The sequence below is a fragment of the Etheostoma cragini genome, chromosome 4, assembly GCF_013103735.1.
Source record: "Etheostoma cragini isolate CJK2018 chromosome 4, CSU_Ecrag_1.0, whole genome shotgun sequence".
In the NCBI taxonomy this organism is placed as follows: Eukaryota; Metazoa; Chordata; class Actinopteri; order Perciformes; family Percidae; genus Etheostoma; species Etheostoma cragini.
This window is the reverse complement of record NC_048410.1, coordinates 28,694,078-28,719,886: the sequence shown is the minus strand read 5'-3', so window position 1 is coordinate 28,719,886 and position 25,809 is coordinate 28,694,078. Positions and strand designations below refer to the sequence as shown.

Below are 25,809 nucleotides of genomic sequence, written 5' to 3'. Positions count from 1 at the left end.
CAGTAAAATTGCCTAGTAATTAATATCTTAATGCCAAATCTGCAGGTGAGGTTGTGCTATGCAGACTCAGAAACAAAAAAAAACCATTATTTTTTGCAGGTTGTTGGTAAAAACAGAACACGCGTAGTTTAATCTCAAACAGCAGTGAAAAATATGAACAATGTTTGTTGGCCTTTGTGAAAAAGATGGTACTAAGTACTCAAATTAGTTACTTATATTGCTATACCCCCCAGATAAGATCAAACACAATCTTATGATAAAGAACTAATTTCATAACAATGTTAAAATCAGTGTGCAAGGTATATTAAATTGCATGCAAAACATGACCAGAAACTTTTAAAACACAACATTTGAACACAACTCTTTCTACTGGCCATGATATAAGTGCACTGATACACATCTGAGACAGGATAGCCTATAGAACATATTTGGCGTATAGGATTACTGCTTATGTACCATCCATCTCTAATGTCTAAATACAAAGAAACATGTCAACCAGATTCAAATTCAAGGAATAATCAAATATATTTGTTCATTATCTGTACAATGCAAGAAAAAAAAAAATGCACATCTGTCATCAGGTGCAATCTGTGTGATCAATTTCACTCCAGTTTCAATTTTGTAACTTTCACATCTTAAAAACAATTCCTGGGATACCTTCAAGGCACAATTAAAAGTATTTTTTTAAAGATTCTATAAAAAAAAAAAAAAAGCAGCAAGCACAAAATACACTTTTACAAATAAGTACCCTTTGATAAAATGACTTGTATAAGTGCCCAAACTGTTACAGGTGCATGGTGTTATACAGTGTGTGAAGCCTCCAGAAAACCAAAACACCGATTAGGATTTAAAGGTGACGAGTGTAGGATATATGTGCAAAATAAAATTAAAGTTGTCACTTATTCTGAGGTTGGCAGTCCACAAGTTCCAGTGTCAAGGGGTTAGACCCAGTCCTTTCTGGGGGTACTTTTAACGTGGGCTTTGTTCAGGCTGTTGTGTGGCTTTGCAGCCTGCTGTTTGCTGGGACTTTCCTCCCACTCGTAACAGTGGTTCACCCGGGCACAGCTCAGCAGACAGGGCAGCTCATCCCAACACTCTGTGTAGTGCTCGATCAGGTCTACTATGGAACTGAATTCAGTCTTGCATTTCTGCCACGAAGATTTCCAAAAAAAAGAAAACAGAAGAAAAATCACAAGTCATAACTTGGGTTACACAGAATTTAAAGGCCAAGACAGTCATATTTCAAATGCCAAAAATGATTATTTCTGGTTTCAGTGGAGTTTTACAGTAAAAAAGGTTGTCTAAGTGTTCACTTTATGGGATTTTGCATGCAATGCATATGTAAACAACTAGTGGGAAAGAATCAAAAGATACATTTCTGGGAATTGAAGCATTTCCTCTGTAATTCAGTTTACAGCTTGTGATTTAGTCTGCAGTACAAATCTAAGCAAATATTAATGCACACTGACTGTTTGTTAATCATTATGTACTGTACGTCAACCCTTCCTGAACATAACACTGTTGCCACAGAGGTTAAAATTTTCTTAAAGTTTGAGTAAAAAAGTATTAAGTCAGTCTACTGTAGTTTTGAGACTATTACAGTTGTGTGTACTATGTATTTATTTCCATATACATTTGGTATAGTGTTTAGAACCGGAGGTTTTGGCTCACAGGGATTACTTTACCACATTATTTTAAACTATGGCCACTCTTAATTTCAACATCTGACCATTATTTATACAGTATATATGACAGCAGATGAGGAAGTGCTAACACACACACACACACAAAAAATTACCTCAAGCACTAATGTCCCTTTACTCGTGTGTTTGATGAGGTAGGTGTTCAGGCCCGAGGGGAAGCGAATGACGAGAGAGTCACATTTGGGTTTTTTAGGATGAGTGCACAGGAGGTATGATCCCAAAACATCGTCTGCAAGCAAGGAAAAGCTGTTCTCACTGAAATACCAGAAGATACGCAGTATCTCGTAAAAAAAACAACACAGAAACTCTAGAAAAAGTAAGGTACAGAAAAAGGCATTTACGTCAAATGTACATGCGCCACTCACGTTGCGATACCAGCCCAACACCACACCGCTTGAGCGAGTGCTTCTTCGGTTTCGGCCAAGCTCGGAGCGCGGGATCTCTTCCCCGGTGGATCGTCTCTGTCCTTTTCTGATTCACATAGAAGACGAGAAATCACTCATTTGAGGCCAAGAGGTTCAAATGTGGAGATATTCCAGCCATACTTGCGTGGGGAAACATTCATTGTAATCCCAATTTAGTGAAGGAAATGTGATGTTTAAAGCGTACAGGACTGAGATTGACCAAATAACCGATACAAACTAAGCTTGTGCTGCAATGTGTTAAAGCTGAGAGTCAAATTAACATCAGTGAGAACCTTGAGACAATACCTGTCCACTATAACCCACGTGAGACCAGACCAATTCATTCCCAAATACCACCTTGTGACACCAGGACAGACAGTGAGTGGCTGCCCCATCACCTGAAAACGGAGCGGTTTGCGTTACCTAATCAGCTCTTTGACTCTTGAAATCACTCTGTGAACACTCGGCGCACCTTGTGACGCGCTCAGCCGCTCCTGAACGCTGCGCTGTTTGTGCGGCGTGAAAGTAAAGGAGCGGAACGCCCCCGAGCGCAGCGCTTTGTTGCGGATGGCTTCCTTGCGCACCAGGGAGGGGGAGGACGTGGGGCCGACTTCATCCTGGCTGCCGTGCAGGTCTTTGGAAGACTTTTGATTCTTCGGGGGAGAGGATGAAGAGAGAGGCGTTAAAGTTAAAACACTATGTCGTAAGAGGGAATGCAAGAAGGCAGAAGTACGAACCTTAGTCCCTGGCAACAGGCCCTGAAAAGGGGCTCTCCTGAAGGACACCAGGGCACTGACGCTGAGCGGGAAGCCGTGGTTAAGCAGGGAGGGGTTGCGACGAGGCATCGAGCCAACGGAGTCCTTCGGGGCCTCCTCTGGGTGCTTCTCCAAGTAAGACAGCTGGAAACAGCGGCAAAGCAGCAGGTTTAGGAACTGGGCCTACAGGAGAGAACGTGGACAGAAAAGTCAAAACGTGGACAGTTCTACTCAAAAAATGGCTTTATAACCTCTGAAACAATAATTTAATTATTTTAATATATACTGTTTATTGATCCCAGTGTGGAAATTACAATTTACACTCTGTTTTGTTAGTAATCACTACACACAGGCCTGAACTACACACCCATGCTCAGTATCTATAAATTCACTAAATGGAGAGATGTCAGAGTGAGCAAGGGGGGGGGGGTTAACGGTGCCTTGCTCAAGATTTACTCTTTGTTGTTATTACACAAAGGCCTGAACTACACACACATGCTCAGGACCTATACATGCACTAATGGAAAGACGTCAGAGTGAGTGGGCTGCCAGCTGGACCAGCACTAAAAACAGTAACCATAAATAATAGATCCAAAGCATGAGAAGCACCTTTGTTGTGATAAATGACAGTGCTCATGTCTTACCGCCCTGGCGTGCCTGGCTCGAAAGACGTGGCAGTACAGCTGGCCATCGGGGCTGCCGGGGTTGTGGGAGACGAAGGCAAACTGGGCGTCACTGGGCCGCGCGGTGGACAGGGAGACTCTACGCAAAGCGTGAGCCATCAGGAGCGTCTGCAGACAGGGAAGGCGACACAACAAATGCATCTTTTCTTCTTTAATTAAGTTAAAACCCTCTGCAGGCCAAGCTGTGTGCGTATGCATAATGTTTTCATACCGTTTCATCTTCGTCATACATTTTCACACCTTTGATGGAGAATTTTAGGGACACAGGTCTCCTTCTTTTGCATGTCTGATTGAAGACAACCACCGCATTAGATATGTTGCGTTATCGTTAAACAAGTACAGGGCACAGGGATCAGGACTTACTTTAAGGGAGCTCAGTTGATTGTGCAGTTGCTCTATCTGGTCATCCAAGCAGCGGTCATCCACGGGAAATGAGCCCACATACTTTACAGTAAAGACACAAGCTTAGGCAGTACACAAACACGCATACAAATACACACATTTAAATAGGAAGTATTTGTAGAGGTACCTCCGCGGATCGAGTCACTGTGTCTTCTGTGACCGGTGCCTCACCCATGCTGCCTGTTGATCTGTGAAACCAGACAGCGTGGACATATTACAGCCAATAGCAAAGATAATTACATGTATGAACAACACTATTTAACCATTGTGTTGTGTTCCCGTCAAAAACGGAAAATCAACAATTTTGTTGATTTTAACACTAACTTATTAATTATTTTGGGAATTTATGATCAATAAACCCCATCTATAGGAAATTATACCTAATGTTTGAGTTAGAAAAGCAGAAATAAGGAATTATTTTTGGAATTTATGGTCAATAAACTCCATCTATAGGAAATTATACCTAATGTTTGAGTTGGAAAAGCATAAATTAGGAATTATTTAGACTAAAATTAAAGGAATGGATGTTGATGGATAATCACAGACTGGAATATGTCAACTTTTACTCAATACTATTTCAAAAACACTTTTTTTCTCAATTTTTTCTCTCCAAACGCTATAAAATTGAACAAGACGCCTCAAGATTTGTACTTACTTGTGTGGAATCAATCATGTTATTTTGGGTAATTAAAATGAATTAACATTGATAAAGGAAAACAGGTCAATTCGACCAGAGGACAACATGAGGGTTAAGAAAAGACCTTCAACCTTCAAGCACGTATAAGAAAACAGGTCAATCACAATCGTAGTACTATGGAGGTTTAAAAAAAGAAAGAAAGAAAAAGGGTAGGCTACAATAGATGGTTGGAATTGTTGGGTTTCTGTAGGTAAATAACATCCCAGATTCAGGTCTGGATCTGCTCTTGAAAAGCGCAATGACATAACTGTTGTAAAATTGAATCGAATTGAATTGAATTAAGTCAAGTTGTGGCACCGTATCGTCGATTATACCGGTTTATCTTGAAATATCAGAAACGGGATTCAGGGCTGTTACGCGGGATTGTGTTAGACTATGTTTCACTTAATATTCTCCCATTTTGTCCAAAACTTCTTCAGCGACGTAAATGCGTCAAAGTCGCCGCGAACACACTTTGGTTTGTTTAACTCAGCGTCTTCGTTACGAATAGTGGACGAAATCCACAATGAAACACGTCGGTGAACGCAGCTTCGGAACCGTTTCCGCCCCGTTCCGCCCCAGGTAGGTCGACGGTAGGCACCGGAGCGTGACGTCGCTCAGTCCACAGGTTGTAACGAGACTTTTAAAATCACAAAGAAAAACTCACTTTTCCCAGTCGGAGAGACTCTGGGGAACAAGCGGCGGCTCCTCCGGTGCAGCCTGCTTCCCACGCCGTCCACAGCGCCGTCCACAGCGCCGTCCTCCTCGCTCACCGTTACCCGCTGCCGCTCCGGGGACCAGGTGTGCTGCTGCTGCTGCCCGGGGGAGGAAAGGAAATGTCAGCGCGTTGAATCACTCCACCCTCTTCTCTTCCTGCTGCTTTCTCTATCCCTCTATCCACGTCTCCCCCCCCCCCGCTCCACTCCTTCACTCCTTCACTCCTTATTGCGCAATTCACCCCAGTGTCACACGCCCATTGTGGAACACGCGCTAATCTTTGGAGCATATCCGAATTAGATTCAGTTTTATTTGCCAGGTATGAGGATACAAACGAGCAATTTAGCTTTGGATCATCATTGCTCACAATGTGCTTACACATACAAAACAACCAATATATACACACTAATATATACACACTCGAAACAGAAACACTGTAGACAAATTGAGGCAATAATGTGATGAAGAGTGCAGGAGTAAATTATGAAGGTTATTTTAATTGTGGTGCACAGTCCAAAGGGTGCTAGAATAAATAGTATAATGTTATATTACACAATGAACAGCGTATATATTTGTGTGTATTTGTATATTGTGATGACACTACTCGTGGAGGATTTTAAATGAAGGGCTTTTAATTGTGCGTGGTAAGTTTTACATTGTATTAATAGTATTTTCACTTATGACGTCTGAATGATGTATGTATATACTGATGTAGGACATCATGATATATCATGACATACTGATGTAGGACGTCATGATATCTCAGGATACCTGTGATATCAGAGGTTTGTCAAAACTCTGAAGACTCTGGAACATGCATATGTAATGTACCTATTTTAATTATTGGGCATAGCTATTTGTATGTATGTATGAATGTACAGTAGTTTTTGTGTGTCTCCTCCTTTCTGGAAGTCAGTTTGTCTGTATGTATTTAGTTTGTGTGTTTGGTTTGTACCCCTCTTGTACTGTGTTAGGTGTACTTTTTATCTGGACCTTGAGTCTGTAAAATAAATAAAGATAAGAACACACACACTATACTACACATAATACGTTATCTAATGTTTTCTAACGGAGCCCCCTCAAAAGGGTCACAAGATAAATCTGGGGGTCATGACATTAATGGGGTAGAAGAGAGTATGATTTTGAAAATTATTTTCCACCACTGCACACGCACCCTTCTTTTAATACATCTGTGGATTAATGCATGTTACTAACTTGACTTCTTCCCTTTCTCGGAGTCTTGTGCTCTCTCCCCTCTCTCCTCCTATCTCTTCCTGCAGGTGTTTCTGGCTCTGGATCTGTGGTTGGAGTCACCTGCTGGCTCCATGTTCCTGCTGCACACCCTCTGCTACAATTCTCCATGTCTCTTCTCTGTCTCTCCAACCTGTCGAGGCAGATGCCCCCCCACCCAGAGCCGTAGTTCTGCTCCAGGTTTCTGCCTCTTAAAGGAAGTTTTTCCTTGCCTCTGTGGCCTAGTGCTTGCTCTTGGTGGAAACTGTTACAAACATTACATCCCAGAGTACGGTCTAGACCTGCTATTTTATGAAAAGCCCAATGAGGTAACTACTAACTAAATCAACAATTATACAAGTAAGCCAAAATTAGCTAATCAGTAAGTGTAAAACTTTTTCAAGAATGCTTTAAACAAAAGGAGGCTGTAAACACGCTTGTGTTTCTATGTAAAGACATCGTCATTTGCTTTTCCGAATAAACCTGCAGGAAGTTAAAGGTAAATCATTTGAAACCTTTCAGGTAACCATTTTGAAATCCCTACAAGGACACCTCGTAGTCCCAGGAACCCTGAAGTACGGACCTACACATCTTCAAACATTACACAGTACTGCTTTCTGTAGAACTGAAAAAAACTAACTCTTGACCTCATGTAAGACTGATAACATCCCAGTACTAGTTTATGTTCTGGAACCCGGAAAATGTGCCATTTTATTTAGATTTTGAATCCCTATACTCTAATAATAATAAAAAACAGCAAGAGTTTACAAATATAGCCATTTTATTAATGACTTGTGGGGGAAAAAAAGCTTAACAACAAGAAATACATGCATGCAGGGTATGTATGAGCTGTTTTCCTCCTTTTCTGATTCACAACACACATTTCTTACAGTTTAGTACTGAATTACAGCGGTGAAGCAATAAAATAATTTCATGTTTGTTTACAACACAACAAAAAAGACATTTTCTCCAATGTGTTTGACATGAATACAAACTGTTATTCTCCGTTGAGTCCTCAACCTGCCACCCGCAGACCCAATCTTTACCAGGGGAGTTTTTTTGTTTTACATAAACAAACTACATTGATCATGAGAAGAATTAATAGTATAAGAAGGACAATTTTCTGATTCAGTACTGCACGGTCAAAAATATTGTAATTGTATCCCAGAACACATAACGACAACCTTAAAGTCTGTTTTTTATAAAATATTAATATCATTAGGTTAAAGTTCAAACTTTTCAACCCATCTTTCAACTAAAACAACGGTGTTCCCCCATCCCCCCCCACCCCCAACACTGATTTCGCACTTCATTCGATATTAGGAACATGTTCCGCCAATGCCTAACAGTGGGTGATGAACAGATATAAAAACAGAAGTCACTACACGGCTCTAGTTACAGTTTGTCGGATCTATGCTTCCCGATCTGGCAGCGGCTCACATCTGTTGGAACAGCAGACCTAACTGAGCTTTTCTACACATGTTGATTAAAAAGGAAATTGAGAATGTCTCAATGTACAGTAAACTTGGTAGGATAACGATCTTATTCTACAATAGAAATAAAAAAAATGAACTATTGCCCTGTCAAAAAGGGAGAAAATGATAAAAAAGAGAGAGAGAGAAAGAGAGAGCGAGCGAGCACTGAAAGAAAGCGGCAGGCAGCTGCATTTTCAGAGCGGCCCAGTTCGTGGAAGGTGCAGCTGGGCGCAGCTCAGTATTTCCCTCTCTTGGACTTGCGAGGGGACTGCTTGCTGCTCCTCGCCCCCCTTTTGACTACAGGCTCTTCTGGGGATGACTCTTCAGGCGCGGGCCGCCTGGACCCACTTTTGGTCGCCGGCTTTTTGACTTTTGGCTCCTCCGGGGACGACTCGGCGGGCTTGGACCGCTTGGACCCACTCCTCGGCGTCTCCTTTGGGACTACAGCCTCCTCGGGGGTCGACTCTCTCGACACCGGCCGCTTGGACCCCCTTTTGGTCAGCTTTTTAACAGCCGGCGTTTTGGGCTTCCTTGCAGGAGCGCCTCTCTTGACAGGCGTGGCTTTGGGTGGCGGTGTGGATTCCTTCTTAGAGGCGGTTGGTTTCCTTCCCCGTCTCTTGGCTGAAGACACCGCCTTTTTGGCCGGAGACTTCTTTGCGAGGGCGCGTCCTCTGCCTTTAGCTTTTGACTGGCTTGGGCTCCGGGACTTTTTGGCCGGTGGAGGACGGCGAGCCTTGGGTGGAGGCCGCTTCACAGTTTTTCTGCAAAGGAATTTGAACAGGGAGTGGTTACTGACGTGAAAATATTTTAAAATGTTTGTGGAAATGAATCATTATTCTCCAAAACGAAATGTTTTTAACCTTAGATACTGACACCGAGAGGTCTGAACAGAGAACATATGTTGATTTATGTATGATTTAGCTTCTTGTTGGTAGCGGCCTACAGTCTCTGGTGGTTTATGATATAATGAATTTGGGCCAAAATGTTGAAGTTTACTGAAATGTTGTAAAATATGTTTCCTCTCATGTAATTTACAACTTTAAAAAAAAATTAATTCTTAATCGATAATTGTCTATGTAATCCTACTCTTTGGGGTCAATGTGCTTTCAATTGATTTTTCAGTGCGTACCGCTTGACTTTTAAGCTGTTCTGAGAAAGTGTTATTATAAAACTCCCTGCAGACTACAACGATGCGTTAAGCTGGATTTTTGCGTCTGCGTAAAGTTATCACCACGACTACGTAGGCGCCGACGTAGGCATACACCGGACCCTACGCTCGTGTCAGAAAGCAAAAGAAATGGAAAACACATGCATCTAGCAAAATTTCCTGCGGCAACAGAGCAATCCCAGAAGGGGAACGTCAAGGACGTGGGGGGTGCAGAGTACTCTCACTATGTGTGAGTGCTGTCACTCTCACTCGACCACACCCACACATCTGTCATTTTGACCCTTTTTCAGACTTGTTTTTAGTTTTCACTAACGCCACCTTACTACCACTAGTTTTAAAGGATTTTTTGGATTTCATGGTCAATAACCCTCATTTATATAGAATTATACCCAATATTTGAGTTAAAAAAGCAGAGATTCTGAATTATTTTGACTAATAATTAAGATCGGAGGAACATACAGATGAGTTTAGTCAAGAATGAAAGAGATCAGTTGGATTTGCAAAGAGCGTTGTATGGAATCCAATCCATTTTTTGTGAGAATTTGGTTAAAAAGAAACCCATATTTCAGATTTGGACATAGGGGTCAGACCCGAGGACAGCAGGAGTACAGATGAAACATTTTTTCCACCCACCTCTTCCGAGAGGGAGCTTCATCCTCAGACTCCTCCTCTTCGGACTCTTCCTCGTCAGAAGACTCCACCGTGCGTCTCCGCGAGGGGGGTTTCTGCGGAGGCTTGTTGAACTTGTCTGGGTACAGGATGGTAGGGCTGAAGAGAAAAATCAAATGATTTCGGACGGCGTTCAAAGACAAGTATATAAACTGTGCTTGTTTCTTTTGTGATTTTAGATTTAAGTTCGGTTCATTCTGTGTACAAAGCAAGCTGAACAATATTTACACTTTGTCAAACTACAGTAGAAAGCACACTGCATCCACTTAAGAACAAGAGTTGGAGACCTTCCATTAAATTATTACTTCCATTTGAATATTAGGCGTTTTAACAATGGAACTGAAGTTGAGCTACAGTACCTCGGGTAGAAAGGGAACGAGAGCTGGTAGGTCCCGGTGAAGCCGTGCCCGGTGATCTGCTCCATCCAGCCGAGTACTTTACACTTTGTCAGGGTCCTCCTCAGATTGGCCACTATAACAAAAGTGACAACCCTTTTTCAGTGACAACATTTTGGATGCACAAACTTCCCAAACGATCACAGTTTGATTAGGTGTGACGTTAGAGAATAAAAAGAAAGCACCCATTACATAACAAGCCCCTAAAGTGACACTCTCACACTGATCTCTGAGTATCCACCCAATCCAAGTTTGTGTAATTCTCTGCAGAGGATAGCGCATGGGATCAGTCCATAATGTGGGGGGGTATTTGGCCAGATATCGGCAAAACTATGCACTTCTGCAACATGGTGACAGTATGGATGGGCAGCAGAGTATGGTGCAGGAGGGGTTCGTTTCCATTCACGTTACTTTTGAGTGAAAACCGGTCACTATTGGAATCCATTGTACTCAACGCAAAGAACATTGCAAACGTTTTGAGTAAATCCAATGTGCTTTTTCAACTGGAAACCTCATAATTTCAAAACTCAAATTTGAAATGACCAGAGAAAGCAGTCAGGGGTCCGCAGCAGGCGGGAGAGGGAGGGAAGTCTTACCCAACTGGTACTCCTTTATATCCTTGTTTGCGTCCAATAGGTGTTTGCGTAGAGTGGTGGTGCTGCAGGTTTTGGGTTCATTCATGGCTGTGATGGCGGCTGTGATGGCGTCCTCCAACGTGTTGCCCTTCAGCAGGACCTTGTTACCGGTACGCCTCAGCTGCAACAGTCGGACAGAAACATTTTTCCTTCTTTATTGGTCCTTATTGCCCATCACCAAATCAGTTTTATGCTGGCAGTAAGATTATCACCACATTGTTTACTGGCACCTGACAGACACTTTTGTTTTCCCATAGCTTTAATGTGCTATCGGGATTATTACTTGGCAATATCTGTATCTCGCAATTTCTAAAATTCTACTGAAATTGTAGAATACAACAATGATGCTGGCAAGGCAGCTTTATGTGTATAGCACACTTCAGCAGGGCAATTCAAATATGCTTTACATAGAACATTAAAGAGAAGTTCAAAGTTATCTTCTTTCCCACCTACAAAATGCACATGATCATCATACACCATTCACACATGAACACAAAGGCTGCAGTGGAGCATAAGAAATAAACAATTATTTATATGCAATTTGTCTGATTGATGCACGTATTTTAGTGAATCAAGGTTCAATCCAATTTTATTTATATAGCGCCAAATCCCAAGTTATGTGCTGTAACTTATGCTGAACACCCAACTCAGGAGCAGGTTATGTAGGAGATTAGAGATCAGCTGATTTAAAAGCACCGCCCACTGACCAATCAATACTCGATTGATGATGGCGTCACTGCTCTTAGAAGATCCGCTGGAGCTCGGAGACAGAGGTGTGCTCATAAAGGTTAAAACATCTAGAGACCGACAACCCCGTTAACAGTCCCTGATTATTTTTTATCAAAGATATAGGTTTTAAGCAGAGGGAATTACGTAGGCTCTAGGACGTTTGTCGGCTTCTTGAGCCGCGTGTTGCCGATGCGCACGCCGGTTGGAATTATGTTTTTATATTTTTTATCTGCTCCCCCGATTGCTTCCCACTGCCAGGGTTGCAAGTGAAATAAAAGGCTAAAGCAACGACAGTTTATGGAAAGGACTAATCAAGTAGAATTATGGTCAGATGTTGTGCCTGACAGATGGAGACGGGATTTTGAAGCGTTTTGATTTACGGATACACAGCGTCGGCTATTTTGCCTCCAGCTTTCCTTCCTGTTTTAAGAAGCAGCGACTATGTTAATGCTTAAAAATGAACAGTTAATATTGAGTGAGAGGAGAACGTAACATAACTTAACATAAGCCATTGGTGCTCATGAAAAACACCGCATTGTCCAGTTTATGTGCCTCTGGTCATTTAAAAAAAAAAAAAAACGACAGATGCAACTCGTTATGGGACAAAAATTAATAAAAAGATTTACCTGGAAAGTCCCCGTGGCTCCTTTCCCAGTGATTTGCTTCAGATGTCCTTTCTCTACTGCCTTCACCAGGGCTGTCTTCAGGACGTCTGGCCTGAGGACAAACCAGAGTCAGTAAATCATTAACATATTGAATAACCCAAGCCAGTAAATAAACATACACACAGCAATTACTGAGCCACTAAAATCCAGTGTGGCCGCGTATCTTTGAAAGTTATACTGAAAAATCTTTATCCCATTATGGCAGTTTCTACCTTTTATGTTGTTCATTTTACATTTAAGCTTGTTTAAACTTGTTTTAGTGGGCATCAATAGTCCATCTGGGACTGCGGGACCTTTCCTGAGAGACTAGCAACCTTATAGAGGAACTCATTGTGTTTCAACCCCAGGGACCTGTGTCTAAGTTTAGTTCCCAGGACATTTTACCCCCCAAAAGTATCTTATTGAAGCACTTAATGAAAGTACAGGGACCTGTTGGGTGGAATTTGCAGGAGAACTTCTAGAAGCTGGTTTGTTATTCAGTGTTGATCCGATTGAAAGTGGAAACGTCATAGACTTAAAATAGATAACTAAAGAATCAACAATGAAAATAATTGTTAGTTAGAGCCCGATCGTCTGTTAGTTACATAAAACAACGTTCAACAGTAAACCAATGGTCCGTACCAGTTCTCGATGTTGAAGTTGGGGAAGTGCTGCTCCAGGTACTTCTTGATCAGGTTGTAGGAGGCCTCTTTGGGCTCACAGAGCCGAGTGATGATGAGAGGAAGAGCATCTCCCAGACACTCCGTCTTCTGAGCAGCCTTCTAAAACACATCCGTTGACAGACATGACGATTACATCCAAACATATCCCAGTGACATAGGAAAGAACAAACTGCCAACACGTCGTCATTAACGTAAGGACCAGATCTAAGAGCTACTGGGATCTCCTACATAAGATATTCCGCTGCTGAGCACAACCTGGGCCCTACAGATCCCGTTGATTAATGAATCAACACTGCAGTCCAAACTATAATGAAAGGATTAAAACTTTACTTTTGGTTTACATTTTGGGAAATAAACTTATGTGCTTTCTTGCCAAAAGTTCAATAGACCTTTTTCATGGCAGACATGTCATAGCAGGAAAAGCACAGGTGTATTCAAAACCATTAGTGATGGCTGCCTTCCACTAAAGAGAGGCCCTGGTACTGTGCATGCTGACTCACTGACATAGCTCACTGGGACACTTGCTGGAATTAAGCCATCGTAAAGGTTATCAGCTTCAACTGTGCTTTTCCTACTATGCCCAGTCAAAATGTCTGCTGTGAAACAGGTCCATACCACTGGAAACAGGGCTGTGTCCAGGAGTAACAAACACCCAGCACCTGTAGAGCTAATAAACACGTTTTCTCTTATTCATTTAATCTGTACAAAAACCTACACATATACTATAAAAACCACAACAGTTCCTAGAGCTCATGCTAGGCAGCCGGCTGAGAATCCACGAAGTTGCAGCTCCCTGCCAGGAAATAGTCTGGTACATAACTATTGTACATCACTTTACTTCTGAGCTTGGTTGTAACATACCTTAGAAGAAGTGGCCTGCTTCCCAATGGCGAATGTTCCTGAAAGGCCTTTACCCTTTAGCTGTGTGAGACGGATGAAAACAAACCAACAACAACAACAACAAGAGTGAGCAGACCGGCCACAGACACATTTAACGACCGTCTGTAACATAAATCCACCATTCGCTAACACAGCTCTGGATTTCTGTTGAAGTGCCGTGTATAGAACGCTAGTCTCCAATAGGACTGGACTCAAATATTACACTAGTCGTGTGTTGGCTGTTTTAACTTTGAGATTGAGAGTTGTGTTCACCCCCCTTAATACTGTAGAATAACAGAACCCTAAAAAAATTAAAGCCTTTCATTAAACCGAGAAAAAAAAACACGTGGTGCAGTGTTTCCAGTCTTTACTGCTGGAGACCCTAAAGATCCTCTAGGGTCCGTTATACCGCTCGTTCTACTCTACTGTAGCAGCCTGGTGTCGTTTTCAGGACATTTTACGAAGGTAAACACAGTGTAAGGCTGTGCATTTACTGGGGAAGTTTACACTACAGTAACACCTGCCTAACCAGTGTATTTATGTCCCATGAAATACAGTACCCATTTGATAATGTCAGTGGTGAAAACGTATGCTTCTTTGCACAGATTAAACCCTTGTGTTTTCCTGTCAAAAGTTCAAATTAACACTTTTGATGCTTGTTATTGATTTTTTAACTTATTCTTAAGTTTTTGTCCCATTTAACACTTTTTTTTCAATGTTTGTCACTTTTGACGTTCAACGCTACGTAACACTAACTTATTAACTTTAGTTTTACAGGTATTTGGGGAATAACCCTAATTTTATAGTAAATTAGACCTAATGTTTGGGTTAGAAAAGCAGAAATTAGGAATTATTGAGACTAAAATTAAAGGAATGGATGTTGATGATAATCACAGACTGGAATATGTCAACTTTTACGCAACTATTTTTTTTTTTTCAAATGCTATAAAATCGAATAAGACACTCCAAAATTAGTAGATAGAAGTAGAGAATAGGGATTTGATTTGTTCTTGAAAAGAGCGTGGTGTGGAATCAGTCATGTTATTTTGGTTGGTTAAAAAGATGATATGTTGATATAGGAAAACGGGTCAGTTTGCCCCGAGGACAACTTGAGGGTTTAGATAATGCTGTCATGTATGTTCTTTGCATGGGAGAAAAAAGAAAGAATAAAAGATGTTCCCCCCGTAAATTACCTGTTTGATGGTGCCCTTCTCCAAGTGTTTCTTCATTGCTTTCTTGATGAGAAACTTCTTCTTGTCGAGCTCCATCCCCGGGTATTTTTTCAGAATATATTTCATGACGGACTGGTATGAAACCCCAGACTTGTCATTACAAGACTGTAAGAACAGGGGACAAAGCAAATACCCATTTATCCTCTATTTTTGTTTTTAAAAAAAACCAAACGTCACTGACTACATTGAGGAACGGTGGATTGACAGTGTTTGCACACACCGTAATCGCTTCGATGAGGATATTATCCACTTTGTTCTGAGTGCCTGCAAAGTTGGTAACGGGAAGCTTTTTGCTGGCAGCGACGCTAGCCCACGCCGGAATCGTCCTTTTCACCTTCTTGACTTTGGATCTCTCGTACTTGTAGCCGTCCTTCAACCTGCCACCAAAAAAGGAGGAGCAAGACAGGTTGAGTGAAGGGGTTCGTTTCTTTAGGAGCGATATTTCACCGTGACCGTTACCACCCTTATCTTTATCACATCCTCACCTTAGTAGGAGAACATAGCAGTGTGTTGCACACTGTCCAGCCGCGCAGTCCTTGCATTTGTCACTTTGTCCATTTGTCACCGACGGGAGAGACAAAATTAAGTTTGAGAACATCTGTCTTAATGATCACCATGGCAATTGGGCCCTACCTGAAGTGCTATGCTAGTGTCCTACGTGCTTTGTCAAGGTCAGGGAGAAGAAAGGGAGGAGAATTTATGAGCTATTAATGTGGGAAGCCAGGTTAAATGTCACTAATCTCTCATCACACACACAGCTAAATATGAGATTTTCCACTTTCTTTTCTTAGAATGTCAGAGAACCGGTACATAATTTTGAGGAATGGACAAAAGCTAAATGAGGATTTTTCTTAGATTGTAAAATGTAATTTTGAGGAATGGTCAAAACAAAAGATAATTTTTTTATGAAGACCAATTCCTCCATGAGGCTTTAGAAATGTACAATTTGATCACATGCAGAAAAACTGCAGGGGTTTTTCTAACATTCAGAACCTATTTTGCTTAATTTATTATTTAATAAGTGGGCAAAAACGAATATTTTTGATTCTGCATGTTTGGTCATGCATTATTCTGAATGGATGTAGCTTGCAGTAGATAATGCTGCCGCCTTCTGTGAGCTTTCAGATGTAGACTGAGCTGGTGACAAATCGTCAGACTTGCATGACGCTTCCGTCCTCTCCTCCTGGACTCCTCCGAGACCGACGGACAAAGGGGCCGAGACATTTGTCTGTTATGAATGTGGCTGTGACAGGTCACATCCTTTGGAAATGCAACACTGCAACCATAAGAGGAGCAGTCTGCTGTTATCCAGCAGAGGCAAGGATAATATAAATAGATAAAAGTGCTATCAAAGTGAAATATCGCCGTGTTCAGCGTCGCACACACTGGTGAAACTCACTCTTTCTTCCCTGTCCCTTCTCCGTCCTTTTCCACCTCCGCTTCATCGGCCTTCTCTCCGTTCTCTGTGGGCTCCGAGTCGCCCGGGGCCTCCCCCGTGGCCTCGCCCGTGGCCTCGCCCTCCTCGCCTTCGGCTGCCGTGGCTGAAGATGCGGCCGGCTCCTCGTCAGCGGAGGGCGACTCCTCTGAGGATGCTTCAGGCTCTGTCAGAATGAAACTATTTAAATTAAGAGCTAAAAACAATATATGCAATAACACTGAGAATATCACAACAAATTGTAAGCAACCAAATGTAAGCAATTTATCAAGAGAGCCACAGCAGGAGCATTGTGACCTGCAAAATACCAGCCTCTCTCCAAACTATCACTACGCAATCACGTTGAAAACCGAGACCAACGAATACGTATGTCCGACTATTTTAAAATACATGTTGGGTAATAATGTTAGCACCCACAAATAAAGGTTTGCAACCCATTGTGGGTCTGGACACTGATGTAGAGACGGAAAGGAAACAAGGGCTAGACAGAGGGTACGACATGCAACAGATGGACAATGGTGTGTTTATGTTGCTGTATTTTCTCTTAAAACACATGGACTAAAAGGTTGATGGTACTGCTGCAGTCGTGCAGGATGTCATTAAGCCTTGTTTTGACTAATTTCCATAATTTGGAGCACTATTCAGGCTTGCAACTGCTGATTGGCCACATCTGATGTAGTTAAGCATGTACTCTAGCATTACTAAATACCAATGTTTTGGATTTTTATTTCAAAACACTGGGCAAATGTAGGGTTGGGCAATATGGAGGAAATCAAATATCGCGACATTTTTGACCAGCTACCTCAATATCGATCCTGCAACAATGCTGTAGCGCTGACTATCGGTGCTTTCACAAAATACTTACACAATGAGGTTTTTGATAATTAATCATCAGTAATGTAGATATAAGGGAAATACTAGAACAGTTACAACAGGCTGGTAAGTTCAGAAAATTACATGACTTTAAAGCAGCCTTTAAAACCAGTTATGCCATTTACGATATCCAAAATCTAAGACTATATCTAGTCTCATATCTAGGGGTGGGAAAAAAAAATTGATCTTTTGTTGACAAAGTTTCCTTTCCGTTTGAAACTGGGAAAAATGTAATGTTGGAAAAGTGATTCCCACACCTACTCATATCCCGATATATTACCCAGCTCTAGGCTAATGGCTTAAATATGCCCCCACCCATCTTTCCCCTCAAACACACCGTGTTACCCAATTCTGATTCAAGTGTTCATGTATGAGTGTCTGTCTCTAACCAGCCCGTTTACTGGTTCCATTTGTTATTTATTCATCATTCTCTATTTCAGAACTGTTCATATTGTAATATAATAACATAATCCTATTTATTCCAGCATCCTTTGGACTGTGCGCCACATTTAAAATGTACTGTAGGAGTAAATTATGATGTTATTATTTTGTCTATATTGTTTCTGCTTGGAGTGTGTGTATATATTTGTGTGTGTGTGTGAGCACATTGTGAGCAATGGTGATCCAGAGCAAAATTCCTCGTATGTCTTCTCATTCCTGACAAGTAAAGCTGATTCTGAAGCAGCAAAATAATTGGAGCATTTGGTTGTTTTAATTATGAGATCTAGAGACTTGTTCACGTGATGACAGGTTGTAAACCAAACTTTGCATGGCCACAACCCCTCTCCAGACTGAAGACTAGGGTGCTTGTCTGTACTGAATCGGCCTACTGAGCCCAGTTCTGTGTCCGTGCTGACGACCCCAGCCTCACCTATCTCTGCTGCAGCGGAGGGCGCCTTCTCCGGGGTTGGAGTCGCTGCTGCTCGGCGTATCGGCATCACACGAGATTTACCTGGATGAGGGACATGATAAACACGTAGCCGAACACCAGGAAAGCCCTTTAGCACACACCACTGGCCCGAGGCCCATTCTGCGTACGTGCGTGGTGAACATGGTGTCGGTGACAAGCCCACTTCATTCATTGAGGCCCATTATTCCTAAACGGAAGAAAAGGTGGACTTGGGCTTCACAAAACGAAACCACTTTCATGGCGCCGCACTGCTCTCTGGATAACCCGCCAGTCTTCGCCAATACATTCCCATCATTTTCACACGAGCCGGGAGATGAGTTGCCAGAAAATTTCGGGGAATATCGCCATTTTGTCCATTGGTTTAGCTACACACACAGTGATGGCGTCGCACAAGGCAGATACAATTCATTTCAGTTGCATGGCGTAAAAACCACAGGCTTATGTGTTTCCACTATCGAATCCGTGCAACTTCACATGGAGCTAATAACTTATCATACCGCAAATCGAACTTACCTTTTACTTGGGGAGAAAAAGGGAGATACTTTGGAGTAAATTTCTGCACGAGCCTTTCTTTATTTAGATTTCTCTGTTTACGAGCCCCGCCCCATTACGACCGTTGGTCACGTCGCAGCGTCACGGCACGTCGTAGGATTCCCACTGTCATGGCCGCCGACACAACAATGCCTCCAAGGAAACCGCACAAGCATGATATTGAGGATTTATGTCCATATTTTAAGATAATGTGATATATTCTACCGTACAGGTCAATCTATCTAAACACATAGTTAACCTAACGAACAGAAATCCATAATTATCGCACAAGCATTAAAAAAAACACCAGCTCAGATAATGAGAAAATGTCTCTGGAAAATTCCTGTGAGCGGTAGTCTAACGCTGACAAAGGTTACATTAAAAAGGAACGTAACTACTCTTATTCAGTAACAGTATTAGTTAACGCTAAACGTAAATGATAAACTGAAGACCTCTGTCTCTGCATGTGTGTGTAGTTCAGGCCTGTGTGTAATAGAGTGTAAATTGTAATTTCCCCTTGTGGGACTAACAAAGAATACATTCATTTTAAGAGATTACAAACATTTTAGCTTTCTGGAAATAAATACATAGAATGGTCATTTATCCCATACTTGTTCTCTTAATCCCACGCATGCTGTATCATTACTGGGAATTATTTTCACGTCAATTTAATATGCCCATTATTTTCTCAGTTTGGTCCATGTCACAATTTAGTAATTTAATTCCTCAAATTGCTTATTTTGTTTAACAGTCGTAAACCCAAAGATAAAATGACTAACCATGAAGATATCAGCAAATACTACCAACACATTGGGTGGCGTTAATGCTTCGGGTAATCCCTAAAAATGTGAACTGCAACAAATTGACCACAATGAAATATACATCTTAATTGGATCTATACACAAATATATAAAAAAACTGCGGTCGAACACAAGCAAGAAATGAACCGCTGCAACTATTTCAAAGCCAAGGCACAAATTTCGAGTTATTTTATAACACGCGTTGATGCTTTACTGGCTCAGTGGAACGTATGAGTGGCTCACAGTGACTCCAGCTGCTCCTCCTGGGACACCGTACAGCTCTTCTTCTGAGGATGCCAAGTCGTCCAAAATGGGAAACACACACGGACACACAGACACACACACGGACACACAGACACACACACACGGACACATACACGGACACCAAAATAAATCTGGCGACCCACATCTACAATCAACAACCATCAAAAGAACAAATCAGGACAATCAGCTGTTTTTTTTGTTTTGTTTTTTAAATACCTTTTTTTGTCTTTAATATATTTACAAGCTTTAATCTGCTCTGTAGGTCGGAAGAATTACAAGCATTTCATGTTCAGCGAACCTGGCCATTTGCTTTTTGATGTTGCATTTTTGCTCGTTTCATTTGAATGTATCCAGTTTGTCCTGTGGACTGGCTTGCGTCCCTTCTTGAATGCATGCCTCCACCTCTCATGAGGCCTCTGTACATATCAACGTAGAGCAAGCCAAGGCTGAGAGAAACACTTCCTGGTTATTAGGAGATGACCTTTGACCTCCACACGGACAACGTTAATAGTTTCTGTGCATCCATTTTATTTTTTTTATCGTTGCTTCCCCTTCATCCCAAAATAATTTTGTTTTACCCTGTTTTAAACCAAACAGTGTGGAATCCAGGGAGGCCTTTTTATTTTTATTTTTTTATTTTTTTAACAATTATTATTTTGTTATTATAATTAATTATATTGTTATTTCTGTTGTTCTCATTTGTGAGCATCTGCAAATGTTAAATAAGTTTCATATTTGCAGTCCTTAAAAAAATAATAAATTAAAGAGTCCAGAACCTATGTATTTTTAAGTCTCTTTTTAAAAAGTAACAAAACAAAAGTAAGTTAAAATTTAAAACAAAAATATTTTCTATGTATAATACAGGTATTTAGTGCTTCTGCCGTTGGAATCCAAACTCAAAAGGGCGGCATGTTTCAGAATCGTACCGCAGAAAAAGATTCCACCCGTAAAACATGTCGTCCTCCCCATCCACCCATTCTGATGTGTGTCCTGCTGTGAGGATGCAGTTCTACTACGCCGTGTCCCCCGGGTGTCTCCCTCGTCAATTATCTTCCGACTCCTCCTCCGCCTCCCGCAGCCAGGTGAAGAAGGCCGTGACAGACTTAAGGGCCACACCCTTACCCTGCTGCTCGGCAGCGTCTTTGCTCGTCTCCCACCTGTAGAAGGCGTCCTCCGAGATGACGTCCTCGTCGTACAGACAGTCAAAGAACATCCGGAGGAGATCTGGAAGGCAAAGACACATCGGTCATCTAAGGCCTTATAAAACAACTTTCTGCTTTAGTTACTCTCCAGCCATGTGCATTCCAGTTAGTTCAAAGGCTCCAGTGGAGGCATCATGGTGGTGAAGATGCCCCCCTCTTTGAGGAAATGCCCTTTGTGAGGAGGTGTGGACAACTGTCTTACATCTGAGAGCTTCAAAATAAGAGCATTCCCCTTGTGTTGTCGACAGCAGCGAAGGGCGGCCCTACTCAAACGGAAGGAATTCTTCCTTTCCTTTCTTCCGGCAAATGAATTGCGTTTTTGAGAGGCTTAACATACTTACAGAAAATGTATGAATTTTAAGGGTTTTGGGAATAGGTGCACAGAAATGGCTCGCTAGCAGCCCCTACAAAATAAAAATAAAAAAATGGAGCCCCTGCAGTCCGTTTAATGTAGACTCACGAAACTTGGTACACATATGTAGCGTCAAGACGTACAAAAAAGCTCATTGTTTTGAAGTTTGAAAAACGTTGTGTGATTGGGCATGGCCGTGGTGGGGCGGCCATTTTGTGCGTTTCGCCATTGAAAAAGGGATGTGGGTGTAACGTGAGTGTATGTTGTCTAATTGGAGGACATATAAAGGTTGATATTTACTCAAAGTCATTCGCTGGGAACAGGAAATCAGCCTTATATGACGATTCACATAAAACTTATGTTTGGTTTACATGTGATACTGATATATATTTTAACCACACCTCTTTCATAACATTTGAACTGTTTAGGTAGAGTCTTCTGTGATGTATCACTGAACTCAGACAGTTTCTTTTTGATTGGTGATGTATGGCCCGCCCCCTATGCATAAACCACGCCCCTTTTAATAACATGACTTGTATAATGTATACCCTTGTATGAGGAATCATTGAACTCAGCAGAGACTTCCTTTTTTTATTGGTAAAGGTTTACCCCGACCCCTATGATTTGGTCACGCCCCCTTTCACAGCTATTTTCACCTTTACTTTTACAGGCAAGTCATTAAGATCAAATTCTTATTTACAATGGCGGCTAGAACACTACTGTGCAGACTCTGGCTCCAAAATCACAAGACGGCAGCGCCTGTCTCCAGGATATTTTTGTGATTCTCTTTATAAAGTCTATGGATGGCAGTCAGCCTGTGGTGCTCAAAGTGCCAAAAACTCCACAGAAATGTGGAAAGTATCATACAATGCACTGGTTTAAAGTGTCTCTGCTGACAGTGACAAACAGAGGGACAGCTGACTAAAATGACTGTTTCCAAGGTCAATCATTAATTGAATCTAATCTGCCAAATAATTAGGAATGCATGTTCTGCTATGCATTTTAAATTTTGTTGAAAGAAAATGGAAAAATATTTATCTGAATTTTTTATCCAACATGAACGAGAACTCCTTTAAATACCAGAAAAAAAAGTAAATCGGAACATTTACAAATGGCCAAACTACAACAGTGCAAACTCCATCTGCTGACTAAGTTTAGGTGACATGATCGATTGCTGCAGAGCAGATGCTTAATGGACCTTGTAGAGAGACTAGATTGTCTAAAATAATATTGCTTACAACATGGTGCGCGCACACACACACACACACACACACACACACTTTAATCTTCTCTGATGAAACTTAGAAAAAGTAAAGGACAAATAATTCGTAGTTTCATTAGGAGGAGGTGAGAGGAGTAAACTAAGATGTAGCACTTACTTGGAGGCTGATCGAGGGCGACGATCAGCGCCTGAAGTGCATAAAGTGCTTGCAGCTGTCGCTCAGTGTCTGAGTTAAGGTACTTGAGTAATACAGGCAATCTCCTCTGGATGATGGCCGTGTCCACTCGACAGTTAGTGTTATCATCTGTTGGGTAAAGCAGGAGGCAGAGTGAGTGCCCGCTGAGCCGCTTCGCTCAGAGTTCGGCGGGGGGAAATAGTGCAATCAGCAGTGCGGTTTCAGCAGAATAGACAGGTTTCTCCTCCGGGTGGTGGAGTGCTTACCTTTCACAGCTGCCTTACACACAGCTGTCATCAACGCCCTCAGGAAGGGAGACGAGCTCATCTGAGATTCGTCCAGGTTTGCCTGGGAAATGGTGCAGAGGGGGACAGAACACACATGGCTCAACACATCTCAGCAGTTATGCTAGAAAAGAACAGCAATCACCGTTTAATAAGAATACAAAAACACTATAAGTATAATATTTCTGCTGAATACAGGTTGCAAATTAAACTGAGCTGTGCCACAGTTCTACAAGTCATAAACAACAGACTGCCCGGATTTTGAGCCACTAGCTGGCAGAGTTTGATGGTTTTTTTCCTCTGAGAATTGTGTGCAAACTCAAGCTCATACCTCTACCCAGTCAAAGATCTGCTCGTCGCTGGCCATGTCCTCCAGGAGAAGTCTCTCCAGCTGCTGGCTCAGCTTCTCAGGAGACAACATCTTTTTGGACAGAGTCGCCTCAGGACTGGAGTCGCCCAACAGAACAAACTGTAGTTTCTGTTTGTGTTAAGACGAGAGGACGTCGATATGATGGGGTAGTGACAAATGAGAGATGATGGAAGAACTTCTTGTGTCACATAAGAATCAATAAAAGCCAACGAATGGTGACCGAGTCTTCCTATCATTTTGATCATTCTTGAGGCCTTTATTACCAACCTGTTGTGAGATGAAAGCCTGGACGTCCTCTCCCTCTGGCAGGAAGTCCGCCCAGTTGAGGCCAGATTCCCTCCATAAAGAACCCACAGTCCTATGGCTCTGCGGAGACAAGAAGATTCAACATTAAACCTCTCTTCTCTAAAATATCTTATTTCTTTCTGTCTGTATTGGTTTCCTGGAAAAGCCAAATGAGCCAAAATTGGCTAATTATTTGTCAAAATAACCGTGCTAATGATTTGATAGACATTTAAACTAAGACCCTTAACTACAATGAACCTATTGATAATAATCCACTGGCTTTAAAATGAGCAGGTAACATAATTAGGGAAGTGAAGATTTAAGTGGTGCTTACCATTTGTTTGCATAGTATGTGCAGTACTTCAGAAATTAAGATCCCAGCTCTTCCCACAGGAAGCAAAGGTTTGCTTAATTCACTGGGAACAATTGGAGAGGACACACATTAAATGCAAGTCTGACAAACTGTTTTCCTTTACACAGAAGAATAAAAATAAAACAAAACAACATGGACACTTCAGACAATTTCCCGTGCAGCCGTAAGTTCACGCCGAAGATGTCTCCAGGTATATTAAAATGTCTAAAATGAATCTTGGAACGTAGTACAGGGAAGAGAATCCAAACTAGAAAAATGTGGCCCAAAGGACAACCACCATTTCATTTTGGTCTTCAGGGAAAATATTGATCAAAATGGTGTGCTGTGGTGGTAAACAGAAGGCTGTGCACACACAAAGCCAATAGAACACAGTAGGCCACAAGCTGGTCTTTTTTTCCTGAGTACACACTAGGGCTGGGCAATACATCGATATAGAAAATATGTATCAATATATTTTTAAATGTGATATTTAATTAGATCATATTGCATATACTGATATAGTTCAAATTTGCGCTGTGATCCAAGCTGCTGACCCGGAGCTCTCTGCACTGCTCCCAGCGACCCCCCCGCCGTCTCTTTCATTCTCACAGAGGGGGGAGGGGCAGGAACAGCCACTCAGCCACTCTTCAACAAACACGGAACTGCAAGCTGCAGAAGCCCCAGGCGCAAGGCATCGACATCCCGAAAAAGCTCCAGCCCTGGAACAAAGCTCACTGCAGACTTCATTTGCCCGCCGTGTGCCTTATGAAAAGATAAGTGACACGTAGTGTACTATAACTAAAGCGGTGTCCTATCACATTGCTAAAGATATGGTCCCTGTTGAAACTGTGGAACGAGTCGGATTAAAAAGCTACTGTAAACTAGGGACCTGAGATCAGAGCTTTCCAGTCACAATTACTTGGCACAAGAAGCACTGCCACGAATGTACACTGAAGTCAGGCAGAGCCTTGCTGACCCATGCTGCGTTGACCAGCGATATGTGGTCGAGCAGGACGTGGGAGCCTTACGCAAGCATGACGATTTTACTTCATTCAAGACTGGGAGCTGAAAACAGCGTGTCTCCAAACAAGTTATTTCCCCCGGTGAGCACATAGCTGAGGCCCTGCAGGACGCAACTGCAAGCTGGAAACTCCAAGAAAAGCATCCGGTTGCTATAACAAGTGACAACGGGAGCAACATCGTCAAAGCGGCTGAGCTGAACGAGTGGCTGAGGACGCAGTGCTTCGGTCACAGACTACACTTGGCTATTGGTGAGTGCAGTGGTATTCAGATATTTTACTTTGAACTAAAGCCTATTAAAATGTAAGTTTCTCCTTGTTTTCCTTTGTGTGTCTGTCCGCAACTTTATGTTTAATGCTGCTGTCTTCAACAGCTGAGCCTTCAATCATGAACCTGGTGAACAAACCTGTTTATTATTTATGCATTGGATTTTGCAACTGTTCACTGAAATAGCTGGTTTCAATAAAACTACTTGTGACATGTCATATTTGGCTTGACTCAACATTTGCTCTCAGTTTGAGGAAGAAATATTGGGATATATATATATCTCTCGATATTCAGCCTAAATATATCAGGATATCACTTTTGGTCCATATCGCCCAGCCTAAGTACACACTATGAGGAAAATATCTATGTTTGATTACTGTGACTGATA

At 41.9% G+C, this 25,809-nt stretch overlaps 3 protein-coding genes across 22 annotated transcripts in view; all 3 read right to left on the bottom strand.

The window, feature by feature from the left end:
- Positions 1–100: 100 nt before the first annotated feature.
- Positions 101–5,519, bottom strand: sh2d5 (SH2 domain containing 5). 4 transcript variants are annotated; one of them, XM_034869860.1, is made up of 10 exons: positions 5,291–5,516; positions 4,075–4,135; positions 3,909–3,989; positions 3,757–3,831; positions 3,507–3,653; positions 2,845–3,045; positions 2,580–2,760; positions 2,069–2,174; positions 1,799–1,958; positions 101–1,148 (listed from the first exon to the last, which is right to left on the bottom strand). In XM_034869860.1, the coding sequence occupies exons 2-10, from the start codon at positions 4,120–4,122 to the stop codon at positions 942–944; spliced, it is 1,206 nt and encodes a 401-aa protein (XP_034725751.1). In that variant the 5' UTR covers positions 4,123–4,135; positions 5,291–5,516; the 3' UTR covers positions 101–941. The 4 variants fall into 4 exon arrangements, 3 of the variants coding, with proteins under 3 accessions (XP_034725751.1, XP_034725750.1, XP_034725749.1); XM_034869859.1 differs by having other exon boundaries at positions 2,580–2,764; positions 2,846–3,045; positions 5,397–5,509; XR_004656397.1 differs by having other exon boundaries at positions 1,055–1,148; positions 2,531–2,760; positions 5,291–5,519.
- Positions 5,520–7,333: 1,814 nt separating this feature from the next.
- Positions 7,334–19,060, bottom strand: hp1bp3 (heterochromatin protein 1, binding protein 3). 2 transcript variants are annotated; one of them, XM_034869856.1, is made up of 13 exons: positions 18,811–19,060; positions 18,259–18,339; positions 16,479–16,680; positions 15,565–15,627; positions 15,300–15,456; positions 15,041–15,184; positions 13,830–13,889; positions 12,928–13,067; positions 12,268–12,358; positions 10,874–11,033; positions 10,242–10,353; positions 9,847–9,981; positions 7,334–8,806 (listed from the first exon to the last, which is right to left on the bottom strand). In XM_034869856.1, the coding sequence occupies exons 2-13, from the start codon at positions 18,323–18,325 to the stop codon at positions 8,281–8,283; spliced, it is 1,857 nt and encodes a 618-aa protein (XP_034725747.1). In that variant the 5' UTR covers positions 18,326–18,339; positions 18,811–19,060; the 3' UTR covers positions 7,334–8,280. The 2 variants fall into 2 exon arrangements, with proteins under 2 accessions (XP_034725747.1, XP_034725748.1); XM_034869857.1 differs by lacking the exon at positions 15,565–15,627 and having other exon boundaries at positions 7,414–8,806.
- Positions 19,061–20,417: 1,357 nt separating this feature from the next.
- eif4g3a (eukaryotic translation initiation factor 4 gamma, 3a) overlaps positions 20,418–25,809 on the bottom strand; it is a 48,306-nt gene continuing 42,914 nt past the window's right edge. For all 16 annotated transcript variants that reach the window (XM_034869330.1, XM_034869331.1, XM_034869335.1 and 13 more), the window contains 6 exons: positions 24,117–24,198; positions 23,765–23,863; positions 23,459–23,605; positions 23,110–23,191; positions 22,826–22,972; positions 20,418–21,116 (listed from right to left, as the gene is read on the bottom strand). In XM_034869330.1, the coding sequence (XP_034725221.1) occupies positions 20,935–21,116; positions 22,826–22,972; positions 23,110–23,191; positions 23,459–23,605; positions 23,765–23,863; positions 24,117–24,198 (739 nt within the window). In that variant the 3' untranslated portion in view covers positions 20,418–20,934. The remainder of the gene's footprint in view (positions 21,117–22,825; positions 22,973–23,109; positions 23,192–23,458; positions 23,606–23,764; positions 23,864–24,116; positions 24,199–25,809) is intronic.

Coding starts and splice junctions, on each gene's coding strand:
- sh2d5 (XM_034869859.1), bottom strand. CDS start 4,122: ATGGGTGAGGCACCGGTCACAGAAGACACAGTGACTCGATCCGCGGAG. Junction 3,990..4,074: donor CAGTGACTCGATCCGCGGAG/GTACCTCTACAA, acceptor TTTACTGTAAAG/TATGTGGGCTCATTTCCCGT. Junction 1,149..1,798: donor AAGGGACATTAGTGCTTGAG/GTAATTTTTTGT, acceptor TCTTCGTGGCAG/AAATGCAAGACTGAATTCAG.
- hp1bp3 (XM_034869856.1), bottom strand. CDS start 18,325: ATGCCGATACGCCGAGCAGCAGCGACTCCAACCCCGGAGAAGGCGCCC. Junction 15,185..15,299: donor TCCTCATCGAAGCGATTACG/GTGTGTGCAAAC, acceptor CTGTTCTTACAG/TCTTGTAATGACAAGTCTGG. Junction 10,354..10,873: donor TATAAAGGAGTACCAGTTGG/GTAAGACTTCCC, acceptor CTTTTGTTATAG/TGGCCAATCTGAGGAGGACC.